Source organism: Botrytis deweyae (assembly GCF_014898535.1).
Source record: "Botrytis deweyae strain B1 chromosome Unknown BDEW_011, whole genome shotgun sequence".
Lineage (NCBI taxonomy): Eukaryota > Fungi > Ascomycota > Leotiomycetes > Helotiales > Sclerotiniaceae > Botrytis > Botrytis deweyae.
The window spans coordinates 84,122-111,528 of record NW_024066218.1 but is presented as its reverse complement, the minus strand read 5'-3'; the positions used below and the strand labels follow the sequence as shown (position 1 = coordinate 111,528).

Genomic DNA, 27,407 nt, shown 5'->3' with positions numbered 1-27,407 from the left:
TTCATCGCCCAACTTTCGATTTGTGAGCCACAGAAACCGAATCATCAATCAACAATCTACCGTTTCGGTGTTCATAATTACAAACACATATCGAACAACCTCCACAATGCCGGCCGATTACAGCTCGACCGCGAGAGCTTTGGCTTTACCCATAAGTCCTCTCGAGTCTCCTTCCTCTCCAGATCAACACGCAGAAAGACCGCCATGGTCCAGGCGTATATCTTCCAATGTGCGAAGAGGAAACAACTCAGCCTCGCCATATTCAAGCCAACCTACCAATTCCCTCAAAGATCAAATTCTCCGCAAGGCCGATAAATTACAACGAAAGCTCGTTTCAACATGGCAAAAGCTTTCTCTTCTACAAAAATGTCTGGCCATTATGGCCGCGATTCTAAATATTATCCTCGTCGTTCTATTTCTAGTCTATCAACATCAAATCTTCGCCAGTCTTGCTCCATTCGCAGAACGCTGGCGGGATATGCGGGGAGGCTGGATGATTCTATGGGCCATGACATTCGTCGCCGCATTTCCACCTCTCATCGGCTATTCCTCCACCATCACCATTGCCGGATTTGTCTTCGGAGTTCCCAAGGGCTGGATCATTGTGGCGAGCGCAACAATAGCAGGTTCTCTCTGTTCATTCCTAGCTTCCCGAACCATTCTCTCAAGCTATGTACATCGTCTCGTGGGAAAAGATAAACGCTTTGAAGCTCTTGCCCTCACTCTCAAACACGACGGCATCAAGATTCTCTGCATGATCCGTCTCTGTCCCCTCCCATACTCCCTCTCCAACGCCGCCATCGCCACTTTCCCCACCGTACATCCCCTCAACTATGCTCTCGCTACCGCCTTGGTAACCCCCAAACTCCTCATCCACGTTTTCATCGGTAGTCGTCTGGGCTCACTCGCCGGCGATGAAGAAATGGATACCTCCACCAAACTAATAAACTACGCCAGTATAATCATCGGAGCTGGACTCGGCGCCACCGTCGGCTATATAATCTACCAGCGCACCATGGCACGCGCCAAAGAACTCGAGATCGAGGAGCTCGAAGCTGCAAATGGGGATGTGGCTGCTGGGAGAAGAGTCGCCGCAGAATACAGCGATGCTAACAGTGATGATGCGGCGTTGATGAATGATGATGATATATCTTTATGGGACAACGATGCACAGACGGGATACACGGATTTTGTAGATGAGGATGAGGGTGATGTTTTTGCAAGTGGAGATTTAGATGAGGAAGCGGATATTGGGAGGAAGGGAAAGACAACGAGAACCTAGATTTCCTTTGGGGTTTTGATATGTAATTCATGACGAGGCATATTGTATGAAATGTATGCTGGATACGTACTGGGTTTGGTTGGGTCTGATTGTGTCACCACAATTTGGCGTTCGGTAGAAGGAAATGATTAAAGGGTATATGGTTTATGCATGTCTTCTTTACGTTAGAAGACAATGATGACATCTAGTCACAAGTTAAAAGAGTAAAAAAACCTTTCACACCATCAACATCTTAACATGCAATGAAGACATTTGCTTGCTCTGTAGCATCTTTGTATCATTTGATTTGAACATTTTAATTCGTGGTATTTCATGACCCTTGTTCACTATGAAGTTAACCTAATGTGTGTCTGTCTCGGCCAAAAGCATCCATCCCGTGTTGTGCAGAGAACAGAATAATACTCATACAAAAGAACGCCATTTGCATCTGCTCCTGATGCACCGCTAAACGCCATCGCTAAAATCCAGATCCCAAAACCATTCGCTATCAATAATTCGTCATCAAATCGTATATTCATTCATTTTGTGCCTGGTACTGTTTCATGAAAGCCACTGCCTGTTCGATCGGGTATCCTATGAACACGGGCCCTGTAAAAACCATCTTTGGTCCATTACCCTGCATCTGGAGTTGTTCGGGTTGGATGATGGTCGGTTGGTCGTGTAGTATGGGAGGCGCATCGTAGTTTGTAGAGGGGGACTCTTCTTTATTAGCCTTTTGGCCTTGGCTAAAGGGACAACCTGTCGGTCTTTGTGCATCAACTGGAGTCGCTGGTAATTCTTGCGTTGATTTTGGTTGCGCATTCGATCCTGCAGTATGCCCAAATGGACACTTTCCAGGAGGTTTTGAATAACTGTCCAGAGGAACCGATACAGGCGCTGGTGGTGGAGACACAGGTCTGTGGTCTGGTGGTTGATCATATATTGGAACAGAGATTCCCCATGGTCTGCTTGGGGATTCTCCAACCCGAACTTCCTTCATTGGCCTGTCAAAGCGGCTTTCTCTGTCGTCTGCGGGAGTAGATTGAGATCCAGGCAGCGAATCATTGCCATCAACACTGACATTATTTGCCCAATTCTCCACTCTCTCATTGGAGGCGCGCTCAACCTCGTATGCTTCTTGCTCTTCCTTTGTAGGTAACATTGGCTGATGTTTTTGTCCCAGTCCCTGGATCATGCTCACAAGGTTCCCATATTTTGCATCTAGCATCCTCACATCATCCTCGTTTCGTTGATATCGCTTGACGCAAACTTCATGACTGCGGGGAACTTCGTGTTTGTGAATTTCAAAGTATCGTGCTATCTCTTCAGGCGAATGCTGATTAAGATATCGAATTGGACATTGAGCTCCAGGGCCTGATGCTGATGGGGGCGGGGACGACATCGTCTCGGCGTACATTTGCGCACATATAGGATCTGAGGAGTGGTGGGGAGTGGGGTCTTGGTTATCGATAGGAGTCAAAGGTTGATCGGATTCACCAGTGCTGGTATCCTGAGCATTTGGGTTCTTCATGGATTTCGTTCCGTCAGGCATAGTTACAAATGGACACAATAATGAACTCTTCTTTCCAGGCACAGTAAAATCTTGTTCGAGAACAGTTGAAAGGGAGGTTCGATGTGCTGAAAATCTCATATTACTACTTCCACCGGATATACTTTTACTAGTTGTAGATCCGGCAGACTTTCCAGATAAAGCCGCAAGACGCTGCGCTGCCTTTCTTCCGTCCCTTATTGCAACGGCAGTCTGCTGCTTCGAGGTTGGTTGCTTACGAAGTGGCAAAGGAACAAACCCACCACGATCAGGAACAGTTACTTGTAAATCTGGAGGAAGTTGAAGCTTTGCCAGTGTACTAGCTATCTCAGGGTCTGAGGGGGCATATTTGTCTGCCAAAGATTGATACTATGAAGGTGTTTGTTAGTCTTGGTTGCGCAAAACTAGTTCAAAAACAATAAAATGACGTTGAGAGTCAAAAAATTCAGACAATTTGGTAGTTTATCGGCATTGCTACTTTGCAACAAGTAACTTTGTTCTAGAGCTATTTGTGTACATCATTAAAAGACATGAGGGGGATGTGATTTGTAAATAAAATATTCAAACTTACTTGAGAATGCGAATATCGCAGTTTGTGTTCTAGGATTGTTTTTCTGTCACTTAGAAGTTGGACTTCGTCTGCTAAAATATTAAAGTTGTTAATTAAGGTATTGGTAAGTTCCTCATAATCAAGGTCTTGCAATGGCATGATGTACAGAAAGAAGGAGACACTGAAAAAGAAATGATAAGGTTCATGAAAAAATGTGTAGTTATGAGAAGATGCGAAGACGAGAAGATGGAAAGATGGAAGGTGGAATGAAGATTGGAAAGCAAGAAAAGGGCCTCGCGAAGCTAAAATTTGCTCGAGCTTAGCTTCAGTCTAAAGTGATGAAAGTCTCCATATAATGACTAATAAGGGGACTTGAATAATGAATTATGTAATACATAAGATGAGATCTTCTCCATCACGTGAACTGTCATAAGAACGGCGAGCACACGATGTAGATGCGTACGGGCCACCATAATAAGCGTGCGTACTGCAAGATGCCGATACCGATATCGACATCTTATCTAGGTATTTAGACGAATGGGATCTATAATTTGAGCTATTCCCAGAGATCTAGACATCAAAGTAGACAGGTAGGTACTTCTTCTTCATAGGATCGTAGTCTGCTATGGTTGAATCATATTTATCTATGTGTGCTTGGTAGGTACGTGATTCTCTCTGATGCTTCGGCCGATATCATGGCGCACCATATATCTAGTCGATTGGATGACAATTGGTGATATATGGACCAACTGTTAGATACCAGGTATTCAGTAGATATACCCAACAAAAAAGAGAGTCTTCATGAGTTCAACACCTGCAAAGCGTCGAGGCCGAAACTTTATTGGGCGGTAGATATCATGATTGGGTGGGATCTTGTACCACGAGCTTTTATATGTGACTTCTCATTCGTAAGAACCCATAGATCCATTTTCCCGAGCGTCTAGGATTTTGATTTGTACCTGAAATGGAGATCCTTCAATTTGCCGTTCTAGGTACTTCGGTATGGTGGTAGGAAGTATTTTGATCCTTTGGTCATGATTAGACAAAAGGTTCAGGGGCTACATACATGATACAGTAAACATGGAATTGATAGATACATGAGGTTATCGTAGATATCAGGCAATAGAAGATACGCCTACCTAGGTACTCATTTGATGTCTTCGACTTCAAAAGATATCAGCTTCTCGCCCCTTCATACTACCTACCGAGCTACCTATTTCATTTGTGTGTACGATACGAGTGAGTATAACCCTCAAAAATAAAAGTTCTTCTACCCCAATCCTTACTTGTGCTATTATTGGAAGCTGGACCCCCTCGATTGTTGATGCGACGTCGATCATCTCTGATCCCCAGGCAATCTTTCGTTGCTTATAACTTTGATCTTATTGCACCCTCAATTAGTAGTGAAGGCGCTTGAATTTAATAATATTCACTTAGAAAGAGAAGATAGCCTTAATAGCCTTGGAGGCTTAGCTACAGCCATGTTTCAAGCGAACTTTCCTATCACATCAATCTTACATTAAGCATTAAGCTTCAAGCTCAATTAATATTCCTGTCGAGACCCACGAACTCGTATTTGCGCATGCGAATCTGCGAACCAGATTTACTCTCCCGGATACTTTTCCCTTGAAGTAATTCTAATTCAGCGCAGATGAATTTACGACAATAGACTTCAATTTAAATTAAATGTCGAATAGAAGCGCGTCGATAAGTTCAATCCCTTCTGTGGGATCTGAGGAACAATTGTCAAAAACATCCAAGATGGAGAAAAGCGCATTTGAAAGGCTTCCGGAAGACATTATTCTACAGTGAGCGCATTATCCAAAAATGTTATGTAAAACATCTAATCATATTTTATAGAATCCTTCTCCTTACCAATGCCAATACCTTTGCCTCTCTCGTTCTACTGAATTCAAGATGGAGGGGCATCTCGCAACAAGCCTACCTGTACTCGCATCAACTCACCCAATGCCCTTCCTACTCGGCCGCACATAAAACAAATCCTGCTTTAGAAGATAAGGACAGTCTTCCACGTCTGCGGGGTCTATTCGCCCAAGAGGTCCGGCGTAATTTATTCGAAGCATATTTACGACCCCAAGAGACGGTCATCAATTTAGTTTCGACGTCGATAGGCTCATCCAGTGCGCCTGGAGGTGAGGCCTGCCATTTTTCCATCTCTTCTCGTGGAGTTCTGGTTCTAGCCTATAATTCGTCTCGAATTCACATAATAGATGTTACGGCCCCGGAGGTTCACATCATACGAGAACTTAAGATCTTGCGACGACCAGCGGCGACAACAATTACAGATGATGGATCTCTACTTGCTGTGTTGTCGACCGATCTTCAGGTCAACCTTTACGATCTAACTGTGCGTCCACCAAAGCATACAAGGTCTGTAACACTAGATCATACACCAAGGACCATCGCTCTTTCACCAACCGGACAAGTCCTTGCCGCGGCTTATGAGTAAGTGCATTGCATCAGATAACTCTTCCTAAATCATCCTTTCTACTACGTTTCTTTGTAGCCAATTACCTTTCTTCTGAGTATATCGGAAATTTTTGACCATATCTTTCATTATTACCCTGTTCCTCACTCGTTGAAGTGCTGCTAACCCGCCGCTCATAGCTCTGGAGTAGAACTGACTTCTCTGCGTGAAATCGGTACAAGTCGCGCTGTTAAGGCCTATGGCGTTGACTCCTTGACTTTTTCTCGTGATTCTGACTTACTTTTGGGCACCACATTACAGTCTAGAAACCCTAGTACCGTCGTCTTGACCGCGCCATATTATGATCCCGGGAGTGTCTCCCCTGAAGATAGCATAAGTGCTCTTTGGACAACTTCAATACTCTTCCCCACTGGTAGCCGAGACTGTAGTCATGCAGTCCTATTACCCAGTCCTCATGATGACGAAGCAAGCTGGACTTTTACATATGATCGAGTTTTTGAAACTTTTCGGGCAGTAAGGATGGATGATTTACGCAATGGTAAAGTTCATTTTGTTGGACCCAATGGGGAACCACCTGCATCAAAAGCAGCAGCAAACAAGTCTGGAGATTTAGCGGCGGTTGGTTATAGTCGAGGTAGCGTTTGGCTTTGGGGAATTCCGGAGAATTTGGATCCTACACCTGCCATTGCGGGCTCGAATAGTAATGCAGAAACCGCACCAGGCACACCTCTGAGTCAAATTGGACGTCGAAACAGCGCTCCATCGTTGCGCTCTGTAAATCGATCTTTGGATCATAGCAGTATTCGTATTCCACAATGGCAACTCCTCTGCGATAAGTCGCGCAATACATTTGTTGAAGGCTATCATATAACTACTTTGGACGGAGTAAGTGCACTGAGCTGGGTCCAAGAAGAATCAAAACAGCTCCAAGGTGAAAGACTTATAGCTGTCGCACCAGGAGTAAAACGCCAATGCATCATAGACGAGGATGATAGTATGAGTCCGGTAGATGGCGGCCGTATTTGTATACTAGATTTTTCCTGTGGCACGAGCAATGGCAAGAAAACCACAACAACTATAGAAGTGGGCCAACGAGACGATCCGGAAATCCTAGAGGAAGAACACAGGGACATAGACACAGAGGTGGCAATTGTCAGAAGAAGAACAGTAGCACAGAGAAGAAGTTACCGTGCTAGTATTGCTCGTTCAGCTACCACTATGACACGCCCGGAACCGCCGCCAATTCCTGCACTGCCTAATTTGAGCAATTCATCTAACGTCCCGCTTCCGCCTTTGCCTAGACAAATGAATAGCCCAGGAAATACGACTGATCCAGCAGAGACGGCTTCTATCGATGATGACCAAGAAGCTTTTGATGATCCCTATGCGAATGCCGCACCTCGCTCAGGTACGACTCTACGCCGCGCTGCAACAGCTGCTGCTGTCAATAGAAGATTACATCCTCGCTCTTTGATACAGGAACATATCGAGTACCGCCGTGCAGATGGCCGTGAGGAGCATCCTCATGAAAGCGATGCAGACAACTGGGAGCCGCCGCCTCCTCCTTATCAAAAAGATCCGGTCCCTCCACTTCCTGAACACATTCAGAGATCTATACTTGCGGACCATGCGAGGCTCATGCAAGCAGCAAATAATCAACGAGCTACAGTCCTTGACTTCCCAGGACTAGATGCCCCAGTTCTTCAACGACCTCTTCCTGAAGCTTTACGGGAGCAAAGGTTCCCTTTTCGACGGTCCCTCAGCGATACAACCACTGCACCTTCCATGAATAGCCCCGTGGATGACGAAGTGGCTCGACCAGTGACAAGTCCTTCGATTGCAAACTTTGATGAACGTCCTACGACCTCTGATTTTGACAGCCTTTATGATGTTTCCCCAATCGGTACTCCACAGCCAAGCCTTACAAGGCCCTTGCCCCAGCAGAGCTCCCGACTTCCTGTAGAACTCAACGACGATGAGAATAGCACGCTCGATTATAATACAAACTCGTCTATGAGAGCCACGTTGCAATCGCCTGTCTCCCCCATTCCTCAGCCTATGAATGCAACGCTTGACAGGCGCTTGCTAGATTGGGAAACTACAACAGTTGATGATCAAGTCTCTCTTATGCAAAATAGCAGACCTACAACCGCTATAGCCGGAGAACAAAGAGACGACTCTGATCTTCGACAACTAAATTCTACTTTACCCATAGTACCAGCACAAGGATCGCCCGATGTACGGGCTGTACAGCAAAGCTCAAGATTTTCACGGGTGGGGGACACTCCTTCCAGCTCAGCTCTCTCAGACTCTACCGATGAACCTATCACTATTTGGAGAAGAGTCAATTCTGCACCTGTGGAGGTTCCTGTAGATGGAGTCTCTGGATTAGTGATGCCAAGTGCCGATCTTTTGGCGCGATTCAATAGTCGAAGTGGACGTCCAGATATTCTAAGAGATCCATCTCGACGTCGTTCCGGCTCTAACCCCCGAGATTCTGTACCACTGCAAGGTTTTAGCAACCGATCTCAACAAGCTTCTCATACTGCTCCTGAGCAATCCAATCGCCTGTCTACACCACCCCGTGCAACTGGTGGGACTTACGGAGCAAGCCCTACTCGCCCGAACACAGGCCTTCGTCCTCCTTCTGGTCATGGCTCTCCTTCTCGACGAACCAGCCTTGGTTCGCAAAGATATTCTGCATCGCCAAACAGCTTACGTCCACCTCTCCAACGTCTCGAGACAATCCATAGTGCAACTTCTACTCGAGTCACCTCACCTTACAATATACCGCCGATACCTATTACCAGACAACCAAGCAGAGCAGAGCGCAGTGCGTCACGAAATGTCAAAAATGCTAAGAAAAACGGCTGGAGAAAGAGTATGATGGCAAAGAGAACTAAGCACAAAAGTGATGCGGCAAGTAGTGCAGATTGGACAGACGTAACATGGGATTCGCGACCTGCTACTTCGCCAGCGATTGTAGTAGAAGATGCAGAGGTGCAGCCGCAGCAGAAGAAGAATACCGCAAAATGCGTAGTCATGTGACGAATTCATTGAAGATTGAAGGAGGCGTGAGTGGAGTTACATTTACATTCTTGATCCGAGCCAAAGGGGTATTTTCGGGATGTGATGGAATGGGAGATATGCACATAGGTATAATGACATTATGACACTGGATGATCACTAGGTTTTCTTAATTATTTCTCTTCGTGGATTTTTACATTGGTTACATAGATTTGGTTACGTAGCGAAGATAGAGCACATCTGGAATGTTGAATGAAGGAATCAACGTGATAATATATAAGGAAGATTTTTACAAGATAGGATTCTAAGTTCTTCGAAATAAATGTTTGTCTCCTATTGTTTTTATGAATCGCTGAAAGAGTGGCTGCCGCATGACGGCTATGTAGGTAGACACACCCAAACTCCAACACTTCACCAGTCAATCCACAATTTATTCATGAATCCCAAATCAAATCTATCCTCCTAATAACCAATCCCAAGACCCAACCAATAATGCGTAAAAGAGTGTGAAAAAGCTACAAAGCTAGAAAGAGAAAGAGAAGAAGGAAAAACATTAAGCCGCCAATCTCGCCAGCAAGCACACGAAAGGAAGGGCTCCCATCAAAGCCGCTCGTCCCATATCTCCTCTTCCCGTCTCCCCAATACCTTTCAGAGTTTTCTCGTGTTTCTTCTGTTCATCCGGGGTACGTTCACGCGAGCGTTTCTGTCTTCTGAGTTTCTTTTCTTTCTGATCGGAGAGATCGGTATCGGTGTCGTAGTCGTATTCGATGTGACGGTGGTGCGTGCGTTGACGTTGGGATTCGTGGCGGTCGCGGGAAGAGGGGACGCGATGGTGTGGGTAGGAGGAGGAGGAAGAGGGGGATTTGGAGTAGGAGTAGGCGGAGGAGGCGGAGGAGGGGGAGGAAAAATCTTCGTCTTCGTGTTCGGGGTCGCGGAGATATTTGGGAGGGGTGTAGCGGGTGGTGGGGGGATGGGTGCTGTAGGGGGTGGGGAAGGGAGAGGTGGATTTTGAGGGTGGGTTTGATGATGATGATGGTGGTGTTGAGGTTGGGGCTGGGAATGATTGGGGGCGGGTGGGAAGGGGTTTATGTTGGGGACGTGAAGAGGAAGATGGGGGAGAGGAGGGGGATGGATTTCTGGAGCGAGTGAAGGCTTGATCGTTCTCGTTTGAGACACGTACAGATTGAGAGCGTTGAGGGAAGCTAGGTAGGGATGGTCCTGGGTTATGTTTTTTCACAGGGTCATCCGAATAAGATATATTTGGGGAAAAACGAACTGATTGGGATCTTTGAGGAGGAAAGGGGGGTGGAGGTGGAAGATTAGATAGATCGTATTGTGGAAACTTGCGCTGTTGTTCCGGAGTACCCTGGCGCAAAGGCTGCTTGGATTGTGTATTCTTTGAGGGTGCACTGCCAAGGGACTCCGGGCGAATGCGTTTAGATTCATGTGATGCTGAATCTGGCGAATTGTCAGAACCTGATAGTGATCGTGTGCGTTGACCTCGAGACCAGCCGGATGGGTAAGCAGAATCAGGGTTTGCGGATGCGATGGTTGCGCAAGCGGAACTTCCGCTATAATTTTCAGGATGCGTGTAGACTTGACGATTATTCATCAGCCAAAAGCAACGTTCGTTTGAGTCCCAGAAAGGTCCAGAGACACCGCCATTAGATGATGTGTCTATGTGGTGAAGTCTTGATGATTTGAGTGTTGAATCTTCGGAAGCCATTTTGAAGGTTAAAGAGAATTGTTCTTAACCACAGAAAACTTAATCTTGAATCAAATCCAGGAGTATGAGATTCAAAAATAGATATGAAAACTACATTCAAATCCGAGAAACAGCCACCTAATGTACGGCTTTGTATAAGGGCGCAGTTGACTCACATGTTTATCGAGCACGGGTTGGAAGAGAAAGAAACCGGGCCATACAAACACAGTGGAGAGGTATAATCATGTCCATTCCTTCCATCTGTTGACCCAACTGTGGGTGGTAAAGCAGTTCCGGAAGACCATCCAAAGACCATGTTGGCTACTGAAGATTGGATAGTTGATAAGATAATTACTGAAAGAGAAAAATCAGACCAGAAAGAAAGCCAGCTGGAGATCTCCATAATATATGGACGCGGCCTCGCTGAGTTCATTCTTCAAGTCATCTGCCTACCTTATTGTGAATATATCGCGTGTAGTTTCTTGTGAGCAATAATAACCGCGCGAGTATGGTATGATAGCCTGAGAGATAGTCGTTGTCCTCATTGACCTTGGCCTTGTGGTGGTCGCCGGTCGGGGGCCAACAAACCGACGTGGCGAGGTAGTTGTACAGGAATAGAATCAAACCAACACTATCATGAAACGAACTCAACACTGCTGAGAACGTCATTGACGGTCTCAGAATATGAATTTTGATTGTGTTTGAGTTTGTTTAGATGTTGTTGGTATCATAGTAAATTATTACATGTTGAGGTTGGTGTGTAGTGCTTACAAATCATAACTTCTACATCAATCGGGGACTAGCGCCGTCTCCACAATTTGACAATACATGATATCGAGACTTCAAACATCAGACTGATCATCTACAATGATGACAATTTGTCTTGAGCATCATACATATGCAAGTATATGACCTATCTTGCATTCCTCATATGGTTGCCCCAGCACAAGGCAGTAGGTACGATGCCACCAACATACCAACTCGTGGTTTTGTGGCAAGGCAATTCCTTCTGTGTCAATTAACAGGTTGATGAATCGTAGGATTCTTCTACGGCCTAGGTAAGCATTGAAGCCGAAATATATGAAGGCATCAGAAAGAAACATTGGCCGAAGACTCAATGTTAAACAACATCAGTTGTTGGCAAACAAGATTATGATCGAATCCATTGCAGTACGAGACATCATTGTTTCATCACACCATGGAAATTGGCCGTTACCGATGTCCAATCCTCGAATCGAAATACTGAACCAAGATACCAATATCGAGAACATCCTACCTAGTTACTTCCGGATTCTAGTAGATGGAAAGCGTTTCAAATACATTACAATTGATCCTGGAACCTATCTCGCAAGAGATCTCTGCTCCCCTTCTCTTCTCTCAAAGAAATTACCTCCATTGCCATCCGAAGGAGATGCCGAAAGTTGGAACCTGGCCCGAATCTCTTTAGTAGATGGAATTCCAACTGTGGTCGAAGCCTTCAAAGCTGCCCTCCCTACAACTGATAGCTCATGGTTTCATAAGCCAATAAGTCATATTGACTATCTCTCACTCAAATTTATTCGAAAATTAGACCCCAATGTGCATCTGGTATCATCCCCAGCCTTCGATAAACCAGTCTGTGCTAAATTTGCCAACTTCTACTGGGAAACAGACTATATCGCCGAAATCCAAGTATATTCTTGGCTACATAATCGCAATATCCCTATCCCCAAGTTTCTTGGATATATAACTGAAGGTGGACGCGTGATAGGTCTGCTAACGGAAAATGTTGAAGGTAGGAGAGCTACTATCGCCGACCTATCTCTTTGCCAGACCGTCATCAGACAATTACACAAATTGGGGATTATACATGGTTCCTTAGATGAGAACAAGTTCTTGATATCGCAAAATAAAGCGGTTTTGGTAAGTTTCGACACTGCAGAACGGTGTAAGGACAAAAAGATAATGAAGAAAGAAATGGAGCTGCTTGAAGAGAAACTGCAAGCTGCGACTGTGACAAATTCGAATTGAGCATTTTATCCGTCTATCTCAGCAAATGTATCATTTAAATTCCAGATGAGCATTTAACTACTGTATCTCAAATATCTAAAAGTTAAATTCCAAGCTTCTCGACCCTTTCTACAAGCTCATCGTTTCTTAGCATTTGTACAAGGTATGTAGCATTAGAATCGAAAGGGGAACTTAGTCTTAGCGATACCTAGGACTGGACTGGGCTGGGGCAACGAATTGTGGAGAATCGGTTATGATTGTCACCGTCAAAGGCGTGTGAATTGCGCCATTGTGATCGTTGATACAAAAGGGCGTGCGGAGAAATGATTGTGTTTTTTACCTGCAAAAAACGATGATTCACGCCTTTGTAACTTTATTGAGTATTAGAGATGTGGATAGATATAGGTATGTAATCGTTTCTCAATCCATAAATATTCCGTTCAAAATATTCATTCTCGAATCTGATAATTGATAGTATGTACGAGTCTGCAATTGGTGGCGGTTATTTCATCTCAAAGCTCCAGTTTTTTTACTCCATCGACTTGAGACTAGGATACCCAGCAACGAATCTTTATCGATACAAATAATCGTTCAAGTCCCTTGAACTAATTTCAATACATTTATTCAAATCCAACTACATACCTACACAAGCATATCAAGAGTGTAAAGTAATCTACAGAACAAGAAAACCATGGCAACTTCTCAGCCCGGTCTAAATGGTCAACAAGATCTCCAAGATCACACCCCCGATCAAGGACTTTCTACGTTATCACTCTCTTCCCAAACCGTACACGCCGACGATTTCCTCAACAAAGGTCAAGATGTTGCACCACCTCTACACGTATCCACCACTTTCCGCTACAGTAACAATCCAGACGACCTCGTTGCAATAAGTGAGCTAGATGTGAGTACCCCGCCGTCCATTCAAACACTTTTATCACATGATCTACCTGCTCAGCATACTATCTCCCTCCTATTCCCCAAATCTTATCACTAATACTACTTGATAGTCCCACGCACCACACGACAGCCACATCTATTCCCGCATAAGCGCTCCCAACACCACCCGCTTCGAAGCAATCCTGAGCAACATTCTCAAAGGCCCCACTCTCACATATACATCCGGTCTCTCTGCCTTCCACGCCGCTCTCGTCTACCTCAATCCCAAACGCATTTCCATCGGCGAAGGTTACCACGGCTGCCACGGCGTCATAGACGTACACACCAAACTTACCGGGCTCCAAAAACTCCCTCTCGATTGTCCCGCCGAGGATCTCCACCCCGGCGATATCATCCACGTGGAAACCCCGCTAAATCCCCAAGGCACCGCCTACAACCTCGCTCTCTTTGCCGAGAAGGCGCATTCCCGCGGTGCGTTTCTATCCGTCGATGCGACGTTTGCGCCGCCGCCTCTGCAGGATCCGTTTCTCTGGGGTGCAGATATCGTCATGCATAGCGGCACCAAGTATATCGGTGGACATTCCGATATGCTCTGTGGTGTTCTCACTGTGAATCCCAAACACGTTGCAGATGGTTGGTTTCAGGGGCTACAGATAGAGCGAGTGGTGCTGGGGAATGTGATGGGTTCGATGGAAGGATGGCTCGGTATCCGCAGCGTTCGAACGCTGGAAATTCGTGTCAAGCAACAATCGGCCTCAGCTCAGAATCTTGTTTCGTGGTTAGATAATGCTTTGAAATCTAATGATCCCGAAACAGAGGTGGTGAGGAAAGCGGTGCTTAAAGTTGAGCATGCAAGTTTGCAAGAAGAGGATATTAAGGATGGGTGGCTACTGAAGCAGATGCCAAATGGATTTGGACCGGTGTTTTCCATTGTCATGAAAGAAGTAGGGTTCGCGAAGAAGTTACCCAGCAAGTTGGAATTGTTTCATCATGCTACGAGTTTGGGCGGTGTAGAGAGTTTGATTGAGTGGAGGGCAATGTCAGATGCTACTGTTGATCAGAAATTGTTGCGGGTCAGTGTAGGAATTGAGGGATGGGAGGATTTGAGAGATGATCTGTTGCAAGCCTTCAAGTCATTAGTAGATGGTAAATAGAATATTGGAAGGGGCACGTGAATGTTAGAGCCTATTTGGCACGCATGTTATGAAAGATTATGATAAAATCAATTAATCTATTGCATTTATTACAAATCACATCGCATATCAAGAAGTGAGTTATTGGTTACACTATTGATTATGAGTAGAGAGTTCGAAGGACTCTATTTCTCTAATATGCACCGAGCATTAGCGCCTCATTCTATGCTCTAGTTAGTGAAAGACGGCCATTTGTTGACTGTAATTCCCCATCATCCCACACCCCTTCATCAGAATCCTTTATGCATTCTAGCTTGGTAAGATGCTGCTATGAGGTGGTACTTTTTGGTCATGCTGTCAGCCAGCAGGGCCACACAGCCTAAACCTTCATCTTCTCGAACATCTCTACGGCCTCTTGTAATGCTTGTAATCTTGCATCGATATCTCGCTCCCGGCTCTCGTAAAATTGAATAGTATCGGAACCTTTGCTTAGCTCTGCTTTGATGGTATGCACATCAACCTGTTCTTTTCTTGCTTCATCTATCTTCACTCTGAACTTGTCAGCCTCCTTCGCAGCATCTTGTATGCGATTCTTGACTTCAAGATAAACGTTTGCATCAGCTGAAACAGGGAAAACTGCACAGTCAGTAGGTTTGGTTTCTCCAGCTTTCGCAACACTAATCTTCACTGGTGTCTTGCGTCGGATTGCGCAGAGTGATTGAATCGTAGGGAGTTGTGCTGACACAGTATCGTACGACATTTGATTAAGGCAGGAGATATGAACCACACCTTCGTCCTTAACAGCGTAGTCTTCTAACAGTGAACGTATACCTTTAGAGCAGCCCAGTACGAGCTCGTAAGCCACCTCAGATTTCGTGTCATTAAAGGATGGCTCATACTGTGGATATTCAGCAATTGTGATTGAAGGTGTGTTGTCATTTGGTCTGCGTGGTAGCCGCTGCCAGAGCTCTTCAGTCAAGAAGGGCATAAAGGGAGACAAAAGTCGCAAGCCATGTTCGATTGTGGTATACAATGTATCCATAGCTGAACGAGCTTCTTCCGGTGTACCATTTGAGATGATCGATTTCGAGTTCTCGATATAGATATCAAACAATTCATCGTACAGGTACCGTTGACTAATCTTGGTCGACAGACCGAACCTACGCTCTTCTAGTGCCTGGTTAATTTGTTTAACAGCTGTGTTCATCTTTGTTAAGATCCATCGCTCTGGTAGACTCTCATTTCCTGTCAAAGCACTGCTCTCTCGAGGAACGAAATCACTACCAAGCTTTCCAAGGACATATTTCGTGGCCTGATAGATCTTGTTACAGAATCTAGAGGAGCCAGTCATCGTTCTCATATCGATTTTCATGTCGCTACCAGATAATTGAGTTTGGCTTATGAGCGAGAACCGCAAGACGTCAGCTCCAAATCTCGGAATACCTTGTGGAAAGGCCTTTTTTTGGTATTTGATGGCATTCTTGACTTCATTTTGAGGCAAGTTTCCATGGAGCAACTTTTGATGCAAATCATCTAGGCTGATCCCATCAAGAATATCTATCGGGTCGATAACGTTGCCAAGAGACTTTGACATTTTCCGACCTTCATTATCGCGTACCAAACCATGACAGAAGACTTCAGTAAACGGCACCTTTCCAGTCAATTTCAAAGAGAACATGATCATACGACTGACCCAGACTGGCATGATATCCCAACCTGTCTCCAAAGTTGTAGTCGGAAAGTAATTTTCGAGATCTGATGTCTTTTCTGGCCATCCAAGGGTGGCAAACGGCCAAAGTGCTGAGCTGAACCAGGTATCTAATACATCATCATCTTGCCTGAGTGTCACTTTCTTGCCAGGGAACTTTTGCTCTGCCTTTTCCCAAGCTTCGCTTTCTGTCCGGCCACATACCCAGTGCTCCTCATCAGCATCGTTCCCACAGTCCTCACCCTCGATACTGATTGCCCAGACCGGTATTCGATGACCCCACCATAGTTGTCTCGACAGGCACCAGTCCTCGGGATCTTGCAATCTTTCTAAGAATAGGTCCTTTTGTGTCTTCGGTTGGATAATGATCTCGCCATTTTCAACTACTTCCATTGCAGCTTTCGACAATGATTTCGTTCTCATCCACCATTGGGGTATCAGGAATGGCTCAATAATATCCCCCGATCGGCTGCATATGGGTACAACCATCTTATTCGGCTCTTGTTTCGTATAGAGGCCGAGTTTCTTGAGTTCGTTGATAACACCATACCTCGCATTGAATCTCTTCTCTCCAGCAAAAGGACCAGCATTGCTGTTGAGAGTACCGTCTTTGTTCAAAATGTTGATGAATGGCAGGTTATGTTTCTTGCCCAAATCGAAATCATTATGATCATGAGCAGGTGTCAGTTTGACAGCGCCAGTTCCAAATTCTTTGTCAACATATTCGTCGGCAACGATCTTTAGCTTTCTATCGGGAATAAACGGATGTTGCGCAGTCTTGCCAATGAAATCCTTGTATCGATCGTCCTGAGGATGCACGGCAATGCCAGTATCACCCAGCATTGTCTCTGGCCTTGTTGTTGCAACTTCAATGGTCTGATCAGACCCTTCAATTGGATACTTGAAATATGTCAATGTTCCAAATTCGATCTTTTTATCATAACCTGGGACACTAAGTTTGGTACTTCCTTGAAGCTCCTTTTGGTCAACTTCAAGCGTAGATATAGACGTAGAGAGGCTACATGACCAATGTACAAGCTTATTAGCTCGGTAGATGAGACCCTCTTCGAAAAACCGCACGAAACTCTCATTGACCGCTTTGGAAAATGGCTCACTCCTTGTGTAGGCAATGCGGTCCCAGTCTGGAGAGATACCTAGTCTGCGTATCGTTTTGATAATCGCTTCTTGATATACCTCCTTCCAGTCCTCGCATAGCTGTACAAACTCATCCCTTGTAAAATCCTGCTTTTTAGACTTTCCATCTTTCGGATGTTTGGCAAGCTGCTTCTCGACAACAGCTTGGGTTGCAATGCCTGCATGGTCGCAGCCGGGGATGTAGAGTGTTGAGTGACCTTGCATACGATGTAATCTAGTAAGGGTATCTTGTAATGAAACTGCTAGGGCATGTCCAATATGTAATCTGCCTGTAACCTGCGACTGGTGTTAGCAGACAGCCATGTTACCAATACATATATCAGCTCACACATTGGGTGGTGGCATAGCAATGACGTATTTCCCTTTCGTTTTAAGGCTGCCATCGTTCTCTGTTTGTGGTTTAAAAAGTCCCTGCTTCTCCCAAAAGCTATACCAGGAGGACTCGACGACATTGGGTAAATAAGTGTTGTGGAATTCCTCATCGAATGGCTTTAGAATCTTTCTCTGTCCAGCTGGTGTCTCATCGACCCAATCGTTCGATTGGACGAACTTCTTACGCTTCAGATTTTGCTCGATTTTGTTGGCGAGTCTCTCATGCTTCAATCGCTGGTTTCCGCTGACGGGTTCCGCCTGTGTAGAAACCATTCGCAGTGGTACACGCAAGGGCACCAAGCGATGCCCGAGGTGGAAACTGCAATTGCGAATGCTGTATCTTGCCCGCATGTTCGATGTTAGTTGGAATCATATGTCAATAAGCTCGAGATCTTTTTTATATCAACCCCACTACGCGTGCGCATATAAAAAGTCGCGAAGCGTAAATTTCCAGTTTAGTCAATCATTTCATTGAGATGTACAATAAGTAATGAGAGGTAATTGGAAATGACAATGTGTGAGAGATGCCTTTCTGTGACGATAGAGAATCAATAGATGCTAGGTAGCTACTAGATAGGTTTAAAAGATGTGCAGTATTGTACAGAGTAGGTATGATTGTGTGTTTGATTCAAATAATCCCTGCCCTGCTCTTGACGATAAGCTAGTGCTACCTACCTAGGTACTCAACAGAAGCCGTCTCCTGCTAGAATGCCTCGAATCTCGAACCACCATTGTGCACCCATGCGACGATACAGACAACACCAGCTCCTACTCTATCTCTAATGCCAATGGCAATGACAATGAACACGCTCATACGAAGTTCCACATACAAATTGAACTATTCCTACAAAGTCGTGCAACCTATTAGTATACAACTAGGGCAGCTGGAAACTCATCTGCCACCATTTCCATATACAGAAGAGATGATCATGATCATGATCTGGTACATTCCTATTCTCACACCACACAAAAACACGGCTGTCTCTTTTTGCAGCCATCAATACTTCTCTCAGTGTACAACCACTGTCGTGAAAGCTTAACTACATGTGCAGTAGATATTACGGTTCTGAGACAACACCTCACACTCTAAATACTGATAGTCGGCCGCTTGAAGAAGCCGACTATTAGATATCACAAGAGGTCCCTCTCTTATTACTTTCAACCAAGGTAGGTAGGTGAGCTCGTAGATGCAAATTAACAACAAAAACGAAAGTATCAACCGGGACTTTCTCGGGAATTAAACCACAACCATTCACCAATATCTCGGCTCGGGCAGATGTTACCGCGAAGTATGCTCGTATGCCAAGGAAGCACAACCCCGCAAACTCTCGCAGATCACAACCTTTTGACCAAGAGCACCACAATGACAACAAGCAAGTGCAGTTGTGCAAACAAGGTGTTCACTGTTCAGTAGTCCATCTCTTGTGCCATTATCCATCCGATGGATAGCAAATGACCTTTTGGTCTGCATCTGCCCTGACATGGGTATGGACGAATCGATGAAATTGCAACGAATCGTCCGGTCGTAGACTTTACGCCTTCCTCTTTTGAGTCACGCGTGGAGCTTTGCAAAAGCATAATGATCTCACGCGCCATTGAATAGTTTTTAAACCGGCATGTTTGTGTGGTGAATGGGGAGGAGATCGCGGGGTAAACAACTCAATACAACTCGTACCTGATTAACCGATATTGGCCAGACTTACATGTATATACGATCATATCCCTTCAGAGGTTGCTTGGGTTAGGATTTGTATGCACTTACTGTAGGGAATAAGTACACCAATTCTCCTCTTTTCAATTATTTCAAGTCTAGACCATCCGTTCAAATCAGAGGTTCTAGAGTATTCCAAACTATCATGAGAGTCTCCTCTAATAATGTCGCCGTTACGGCTACATTCTTGCTCTCTACAGCTCAAGCACAATGTCCAGATTACTTACAATATTCCCTCACACAACATCCACCTCTGAGCAGTGGGAAATATGCATTATCATGGATGAGACCAGAACCGGCATGTCGGACCTTCAACTCCTCAATTGTAGAGAAAACCATTAGCGATATGGAGTCGGTGATTGCAGACCCTGATCTCTACCGCATATTCCAGAACTCATTTCCCAATTCTCTCGATACAGCTGTGAAATGGAGAGGCTATGCAGCAGATAACGCGGAAGAAGAATTGACATTCTTGATCACGGGAGATATCGATGCTATGTGGCTACGAGATTCAGCAAACCAGATGCAAAGTTACTTGCCATTGTTAACGAATGATTCGTCTCACGATTCCCTTGCAAGTCTCTATCGAGGAGTCATCAATCTTCAAGCTCGATATATTCTCGAAGCACCATACTGCAATTCCTTCCAAGCACCCACCGAAAGTGGAATTCCACCACAACAAAACCAAGCAAACCCTGATAACTTTACTCCCGCCGAACCCACCAGCATTGTCTTTGAATGCAAATATGAATTAGACTCTTTGGCTGCATTCTTGGAAATCTCAAGCGACTATTACGATGCTACGGGGGATATCACGTTTTTCCAAAAATTCAACTGGGTCAATGCTATTAAGACCATCATTTCCACAACGGAGGGACTCTTGATCGGAACTTATTCTGCCAATGGCAGTGTTAACACAAGTCCATATACATGGCAACGAGAGACAACCAGCTCAACAGAGACACTAGGTAACACTGGAGCTGGAAACCCCGTCCAAGAAGGCACTGGACTGATACGATCCGCATTCAGACCCAGTGACGATGCGTGAGTATTACCCTCAAAAACCAAAGACGTTATGCAAAGCTTACAATATCCCATCACAATAGAACCATCTACCAACTCTTCATCCCAGCAAACATGATGTTCTCCCGCTACCTCGAATCATGCAGTAAAATCATGGCCAAAATCTACGGGCAGCAAGATCTCTCAGACCACATGCACACCTTTGCAAGTAGCATCCGAGCCTCCATCACCAAACACGGTATTGTAAATGATCCCGTTTACGGAAAAGTATACGCCTACGAAGTCGATGGATTCGGTTCTGGTAAGTCACTCATCTCTCAAACTCGCAAATTAAAATAAAAGCCATCATCTAACCAAATATCAGCAAACCGTATGGATGACGCCAATATTCCCTCTCTCCTTGCAGCTCCTTTCCTAGGCTATCTAAGCGTAAATGATACGATTTATCAAAACACCCGCAAGTTTATCCTCTCGAAAGACAATCCCTATTTCATGCGCGGTCCCGTTATTAACGCGTGAGTCTATTTCCTCTCTCTTCACTCCCCCCTCCCTCCCCTTGTCCCCCTCACTAACACCCCCACCAGCGTCGGCGGTCCACACGTCGGTCCCGGCCGCGCCTGGCCCATGGCCAGCATAATCCGCATCCTGACCTCCTCCTCCCCAACCGAAATCTACAGCACCCTCAAGGAAATCGTCAGCAGCACCGACGGACTAGGTCTCATCCACGAATCGATCAATTCGTTTGATCAGCATCAGTGGAGTCGTCAATGGTTTAGTTGGGCGAATGGTTTGTTTGGTCAGATGATTTTGGATTTGAATAGGAGGGGTGGAGATGTGGGTGCGGTGTTGGGTATGAGTTTTCAGTAGGGTGTTTGTTTGAGGGGGGAGGCAGAGGGAGTAATATGATGGAGAGGCAGGAGAGAGAAATGAATAGGGGACATTTAAGGAATAGGGATAGGTAATAGGTAATAGGCACAATGATTCTCAATTCTCGACACTAACTCACCCCGATCAATAAAACTATAATTACAATCATAATACAATGCATAACAAACTACCCTACTCAAAATTTTCTGCTCTTTATAATTTATGCTCAGGTACACATAGTTGTAGATTCACGCATCTCTACCGTCATCAATCAACTCCGAAGGCCCGGGTATCACCCAGGTAGGTAGGTAGATGTAGATATTACATCTATAACTTCATCACCAACGAAATGTATTGTATTCATACCAATATACTACATCTCACAAGTCATCGCTCAGATAGTCATAAAGACAGAATTGAGGCAAGTTATTCATTGAAAAGCAAAGAGTTAAAGTCTATTTATTGCAAAGCTTCATAAACGAGATTCCATAAATTTATCTTCCTTTGCCTTTTCTTCTTCCACTTCCACTCCCACTCCCAATCACAGGTGCAGGTCTTCTAGAAACTACCCGTTCTCGTTCCTCCGGAAAGGCTTGTACTCCTCTTGCTAGCTCATCGCTTGAATCTGATTCTTCACTACTATCAGGAATAGTTATGACTTCTCTTTCTCCCCTCGGAGAAGTCCGATGTCTGAGGGATGAATCAGAAGGAATCCTATCGGTGGTAGCATGGCCCTGTGGTGGACTGCGTCGAACGGAAGTATAAGAAATATCGGCAGGACCGGAATAATTATGACGACCTGAAGATGACTGTGTGTACTGTTGCGGAACGGGTGGTGGCTGATCAGCGGTAACCTGGTAATCAAAGGGATCAGCAACATGATATTGAGAAGAAAGAGAAGTCCGTTTGTTATTGGTGGAATGCCAGCTTTCTTCTTCGGGTAAGGAACGACGAGGACTGTTGTTATGGGAAGTAGGACGCATGCCGTCAGAGAAATGTCGAATCGTACCTGGGGGTGAATGGCCATGACGTGCTGATGAACGAGAACGAGATGTGCCTCTGTCCGAAGGAAGGTAACCACCTATTGGAGTATACGAGGGTCCATCTGGTCCATCGACAATGATTCCAGGTCCCGCGGCAGCACTGTGTGAAGAACTACCAGATTTTCTTTTTGACTTTCTTTTCTTTGGATCGCTGGCTGGCTTGGGGTCCATAAGAGACGCAATATCAACAGTTTTTCGATCGCTTCGTCGTTTCTTTTCAGCCCCACCTCCACTGCTTCCTTTTCTGGCAGCTTTCGCGGCAGCGGCGGCTTGCATACGAATTCGTCGGCGTTCCAAGGCATCAAGCTCTTCTTGCGTGAGCTTCACATCTTGTCTTCCCTTGTCTTGAGCGCGTCGAATACGAGCTAGAGCACCTTGTACTATTGCTTCCTCGTTATCCCCTCGTAAAGCTAATTGTTTGTCACCACCTTCATGGTAGTCTGAATAATCGGAATCGGACTCGGAAGATCGCTCGGCCTCATCATAAGAATAACCTCTCCTAGGCCTTGTGTTTGAAGAAATATCTATACCCGTGAAATGAAGTGGATCGCTTGCAAATCGTTTCTCGCCCAAATGTAACCCAACGCCTTGTGTATCTGTATCACCCTCGCTATCAAGCTCCTCGACACGCGACTGTTGCCAATGCCCTTGATCCTGCTCCCACTGCCTCCTCCTCCTGCTCCCCTTCGCCCCTGATGGTCTTCCCCATTGGGGCATAGATTTGGGAGATTGCGGCCGACCGTCTAGACCGCCTCCCCGGAAAAAGCCTCATCGATTGGTTTGTCCATGAATGAGGCATGTCCTATGATGCTAACTCCACTTGCTCCAATGAGCCAGAGAAGTGTTGTGAATGGTGACGCAATGATTCCAAGAGGAACTGCGACAATTAAGAGACCAGTGTAAAGTTGCGAGGATGTAGCTTGGAAACCAGCAAAGTTCAAATCTTGGCCCTCGAGCTTTCCAATAGCCCACATTCCTCCTACGGCGAGGATGATATCGAATAAGAGTAGGAGATTGGTGAGCAAGCTATAAATACTAAGCATAATGAATAAAGCAAAGTAGTTGCTGGCGAAGTGTCCAAGGTTATAGTTGACTCTGGACTGAACTTCACCAAAGTTTGCCGGCTTGGAGAGGCGTTTGAAATCGAAGAATTCATTGACAGGCTTGAGATTGGCAAATCTGGTAGATAGAGATTGTGCCCGCACACCGGAAAATCTGTCGGACAGATTAAATCTGGACGAAATCATGTCGAAGGGGATGTTGATCCGAGACATCGTGTCTGTTGGTGAGAAGAATCCAAATGTTTGAAGAAACTTTGATGAATATAGAGGACTACCTTGTGAATCGCTGAAGAATTGTTCAAGATGCTTGTATTTTCAATGGGGTTGTAGAGAAGGAAGAAGGTTGGGTAAGAAGTCCGAAGATAAGTCTTTTAAAACCCCTTGAAGTGCCTTTGTTTGAGAGATCTGTCAAAATAAAAAAAGCTCTGGTCAGCACTCGTCATCAAATAGGCAGGAGATAATGGATGCAAGCTGGATAGAAATCACGAATGAATGAATATCATCAATTGGTCATGATAGAAAAGACTTACGAATGAATTGCGTACGTGAGTGTAGGAGTGAATGAAGATTCCAGAGATAAATCTTTAATAGATGGGGATGCACTTAAATTGTCTCTGCGTAGAGTAACTTTCGTGATAAATTTATCCCTCGAGGAAACAAACGAACGATTGGCCCCTTACACCTTCTGGAAAAGATCAGATCCCCAGCAAGAGCTGCCGGGGAGGAAGATTAGGAATTTAAAAAAAGCCTCAATAGAGGAAGAGTCCGGGCGTTCAGCCAGGGGGGTTAAATAAGGGACCTGAAACACATGCAGATTCGAGAAGTTCCCTCGTCAAACTTCTGATAAAAGATCTTCTGGAAGAGAAGAAGATCAAGAGTTGAGAAGGGGAAGGGGAAGGTGGAAGGGGGAAGGGGGAAGGGAAGAAGACGAGTGAAAAGTTCCAAGTGGGATCAGTAGTACAGATTTTAATATGGGTTGCGGTGAAGCTTTGGGTTAGAAATACCGATTTAGAACTTGGAAGGGCGATGGATGAGTAAGGACGAGAGATGGGAGGATGAGAAAGAAGCGTGCAGATTGGAAAAGCGTGTACTTGCATCATGCATGAAGCTATCTCGAGACTATCCACTCGTTCCTGTTCATCATTGGAGACAGCAAGGCATGGAACCTTGGAGACCGTATTGTAATTATACATTCAGTACATAAAGTACATAAAATACATAATTTTGTACTACGATGAGATTCCCCCATCGCTCAACCTATGGAATTGTTACCAAATGGATGATTAAGCAAATGGATGATTAAGCAAATAGCTACGGTGGATTGTTCTCAACTCATTGAGTCTAACAAAGAACACCGACCTGTACACCGTGACACCTACTCGTACCTACAGAGGTACATGGAGTAAATTGTCTTACACCGCTTTTGTTTTGCCATCAATAGAATCATTCTGCCCACACAAACTGATCCCGGTTGGCGAAGGCGGTGTAACATAATTTATTCCATATACCTTCGTACCTACTACCTATATACCGAGTCTCCGAGTCTACCCAATGAGCTAAAAATCCACTCAAGTCCAGAATTTCACTAAGCGGTCATCCTTGTCTGGTTCCTAAAAATCTCGCTGTCATCTTTATATAATTCCGTTCACCAGAAGAAAGGTCCTAGAATTTAATAAGAAAGTAGGAAAGTATTGATAACAGAAGGGACACATCATCGGTGTGCTTCTTCTCATCGATACTCGTAACTTCTTCTTCATTCTACCAAGATGAGAGGTTCTTTCTATACCTTCGCCATATTGGCCTGCCTTTTGGCCTTTGTTGCGGCATGGAGTAAAGAAGGTGAGTTGGCTCATATAGTCCATCCCATTAATATTTGACAATTTCGGCCCAATTCCTCACCTTGATTACGTCTTGCACACCTTCGAATGGATCAATTAGCTCATAGCAAATTATAGACCAGGAAATCTTTCGTCTGCAGAACGAAGTCGCTACCCATGACGGCCCTGAGGTTACATTTTACGATCTCCTCGACATTAAACCATCTGCCAACCAAGAGGAAATAAGAGCTGCATACAAGAAGAAGTCCCGTACTCAACATCCTGATAAGGTCAAGGCTCAATTCGTCGCGAATAAATCTACAGGAAAGGGCGAAAAGTCTAAGAACAAGAAGTCTGGTGCCAATGTCTCAAAGGGTCCTTCGCAAGCTGAAATCAAGGCACATTACCAACAAGCTAGCGATCGATTCACACGTTTGGGTCTCATAAATAAAATTCTTTTGGGAGAGGGTCGCGCACGTTATGATCACTTCTTGAGAAATGGATTTCCAAAGTGGAAGGGCACTGGATACTACTATGCTCGATTCCGTCCTGGCTTTGGCTCAGTGCTTGTAGGCCTCTTCATCTTCGTTGGAGGTGGAGGTCATTATCTCGCGCTCTATTTGAGTTGGAAAAGACAGCGCGAGTTTGTTGAAAGATACATCACATTTGCAAGAAACGCTGCATGGGGTGGGAATCCCAATCTCAATATTCCTGGCCTCGATGGAGTCGCTACACCTGGAACCGATACCGATGGTGATGCCGATCCTATGCAACCAATGAACCGCAAAGCGCGACGCAAGCAAGAGAAGTTTACCAAGACTGACAAGACTGAAAAGAAAGTCAAGAAGGCTAAGGCATCAGCACCCGGAACTCCTACCTCCATTACTGGGCCAAAGAAGAGAGTCGTTGCTGAAAATGGCAAAATTCTCGTGGTTGACTCTGCAAACAATGTTTACTTGGAACAAGCTGACGAGGATGGCAAAACCCAAGAATTTTTGCTTGATGTAAGTTGCTCCTTAACTCATTTCAAAACATAACACTAACTTACAATTTAGCTTGACGAGCTGCCTGCCCCTTCCATGAGAGAAACTGCACTTTTCCGCTTACCAATCTTCGCTTTCAATAAAACTATTGGTCGTGTCTTGAACAAAACTCCAGTCGAGGAAGAATATGAAGAGTTTGAAGAAGCATCCAGCAGTTCCGGTGCTGATGATTTTGAAGTTCTTGAGAAGGTTAAGACCACTGCAATTAACGGCAATGGCAAAGCAACAAGGAGAAATAAGAAGAATGGTCGATGAGCATAGTAAAATTCTGGGTAGATGTTGTAACAAAATATATGTAGCTTAGAAAAAAGTTCGATTACATTTCAATTCAAGAGGCAATTAGCTCCACAGCCCTGAAGTCAATGGCTACAGGTGGTTCTGAAGATTTCATCACATAGTTCTTGGTTCGGATGTATGTTATTCCTGTGTTCATATTGCACATAATTCCCTAGGGATCCTTGGCACTTGAACATCTTAACATTGCAGTAAGTAGACGCCAAGTAAATTAATGGTTACCTAGGTTCAGTTTGTTTGGTCTGTTTAAAGCATTGTACCAATTCTGCCATAATGCTTTCACCCCAAAATAATCCCCACGCGCTTCGTAAAAGCTCATGGATCAGACCAAGTCCAATCCTGAATCTTGATATCTCATCTTCTCGTCCCGATCAAAACTCTCAACACGTCTAGGCCCCTTGATTTTGTGGCTATTTGCTCGCTACTTCCGGGGCTATTGTTATGCTTCTACTTGTCCATCACAACTCATCAAAGAATATCGCGTGTTTCCTCATGTTTGTGTTCATGTTTGCCTCTTTTGGCCTCCATGTAATTAACCAAAGAAAGTAGTCAGTCTACAATGCAACAAACAAGCTCCTGCGGCTCTAGTGATAAGCCCGTTCTAGAATTTTCTTGATGCCTTCTAGATTCATCTTTAGTCAGGAACTTTCCTTCACTTCGTACTCGCTTTCTGTTGATGTATGTCAATTCATTGGGTGAGACGAGGGGATGAATGAGGAAAAAACGTGTGTTGTGCTCTTCTTATTTTTA

The 27,407-nt window shown here is 44.9% G+C and overlaps 11 protein-coding genes across 11 annotated transcripts; 6 read left to right on the top strand and 5 right to left on the bottom strand.

The window, feature by feature from the left end:
• Nucleotides 1–106: 106 nt before the first annotated feature.
• Nucleotides 107–1,282, top strand: EAE98_005502 (uncharacterized protein; the record flags this gene model as incomplete). Its single annotated transcript, XM_038953124.1, has 1 exon — nt 107–1,282. The coding sequence occupies one exon, from the start codon at nt 107–109 to the stop codon at nt 1,280–1,282; it is 1,176 nt and encodes a 391-aa protein (XP_038810225.1).
• A 514-nt stretch (nt 1,283–1,796) lies between these two features.
• On the bottom strand, nt 1,797–3,519 carry EAE98_005501 (uncharacterized protein; the record flags this gene model as incomplete). The annotated part of the gene is made up of 2 exons (XM_038953123.1): nt 1,797–3,179; nt 3,382–3,519. 2 exons carry the CDS (start codon nt 3,517–3,519, stop codon nt 1,797–1,799), a joined length of 1,521 nt encoding a protein of 506 aa, XP_038810224.1.
• A 1,065-nt stretch (nt 3,520–4,584) lies between these two features.
• Nucleotides 4,585–9,189, top strand: EAE98_005500 (uncharacterized protein). Its single transcript, XM_038953122.1, has 3 exons — nt 4,585–5,168; nt 5,221–5,826; nt 5,989–9,189. The coding sequence occupies exons 1-3, from the start codon at nt 5,047–5,049 to the stop codon at nt 8,855–8,857; spliced, it is 3,597 nt and encodes a 1,198-aa protein (XP_038810223.1). The 5' UTR covers nt 4,585–5,046; the 3' UTR covers nt 8,858–9,189.
• Nucleotides 9,190–9,389: 200 nt separating this feature from the next.
• Nucleotides 9,390–10,562, bottom strand: EAE98_005499 (uncharacterized protein; the record flags this gene model as incomplete). The annotated part of the gene is made up of 1 exon (XM_038953121.1): nt 9,390–10,562. The coding sequence occupies one exon, from the start codon at nt 10,560–10,562 to the stop codon at nt 9,390–9,392; it is 1,173 nt and encodes a 390-aa protein (XP_038810222.1).
• Nucleotides 10,563–11,621: 1,059 nt separating this feature from the next.
• On the top strand, nt 11,622–12,551 carry EAE98_005498 (uncharacterized protein; the record flags this gene model as incomplete). Its single annotated transcript, XM_038953120.1, has 1 exon — nt 11,622–12,551. One exon carries the CDS (start codon nt 11,622–11,624, stop codon nt 12,549–12,551), a length of 930 nt encoding a protein of 309 aa, XP_038810221.1.
• A 99-nt stretch (nt 12,552–12,650) lies between these two features.
• EAE98_005497 (uncharacterized protein) lies at nt 12,651–14,677 on the top strand. The gene is made up of 3 exons (XM_038953119.1): nt 12,651–12,935; nt 13,006–13,434; nt 13,541–14,677. The coding sequence occupies exons 2-3, from the start codon at nt 13,222–13,224 to the stop codon at nt 14,582–14,584; spliced, it is 1,257 nt and encodes a 418-aa protein (XP_038810220.1). The 5' UTR covers nt 12,651–12,935; nt 13,006–13,221; the 3' UTR covers nt 14,585–14,677.
• Nucleotides 14,678–14,696: 19 nt separating this feature from the next.
• EAE98_005496 (uncharacterized protein) lies at nt 14,697–18,183 on the bottom strand. The gene is made up of 2 exons (XM_038953118.1): nt 17,757–18,183; nt 14,697–17,702 (listed from the first exon to the last, which is right to left on the bottom strand). Exons 1-2 carry the CDS (start codon nt 18,147–18,149, stop codon nt 14,943–14,945), a joined length of 3,153 nt encoding a protein of 1,050 aa, XP_038810219.1. The 5' UTR covers nt 18,150–18,183; the 3' UTR covers nt 14,697–14,942.
• A 1,471-nt stretch (nt 18,184–19,654) lies between these two features.
• Nucleotides 19,655–21,623, top strand: EAE98_005495 (uncharacterized protein; the record flags this gene model as incomplete). The annotated part of the gene is made up of 4 exons (XM_038953117.1): nt 19,655–20,553; nt 20,616–20,833; nt 20,897–21,047; nt 21,117–21,623. The coding sequence occupies 4 exons, from the start codon at nt 19,655–19,657 to the stop codon at nt 21,397–21,399; spliced, it is 1,551 nt and encodes a 516-aa protein (XP_038810218.1). The 3' UTR covers nt 21,400–21,623.
• A 270-nt stretch (nt 21,624–21,893) lies between these two features.
• EAE98_005494 (uncharacterized protein) lies at nt 21,894–23,159 on the bottom strand (the record flags this gene model as incomplete). The annotated part of the gene is made up of 1 exon (XM_038953116.1): nt 21,894–23,159. One exon carries the CDS (start codon nt 23,157–23,159, stop codon nt 21,894–21,896), a length of 1,266 nt encoding a protein of 421 aa, XP_038810217.1.
• A 26-nt stretch (nt 23,160–23,185) lies between these two features.
• EAE98_005493 (uncharacterized protein) lies at nt 23,186–23,716 on the bottom strand (the record flags this gene model as incomplete). Its single annotated transcript, XM_038953115.1, has 1 exon — nt 23,186–23,716. The coding sequence occupies one exon, from the start codon at nt 23,714–23,716 to the stop codon at nt 23,186–23,188; it is 531 nt and encodes a 176-aa protein (XP_038810216.1).
• A 1,553-nt stretch (nt 23,717–25,269) lies between these two features.
• EAE98_005492 (uncharacterized protein) lies at nt 25,270–26,618 on the top strand (the record flags this gene model as incomplete). The annotated part of the gene is made up of 3 exons (XM_038953114.1): nt 25,270–25,342; nt 25,459–26,324; nt 26,376–26,618. 3 exons carry the CDS (start codon nt 25,270–25,272, stop codon nt 26,616–26,618), a joined length of 1,182 nt encoding a protein of 393 aa, XP_038810215.1.
• Between the last annotated feature and the right edge of the window lie 789 nt (nt 26,619–27,407).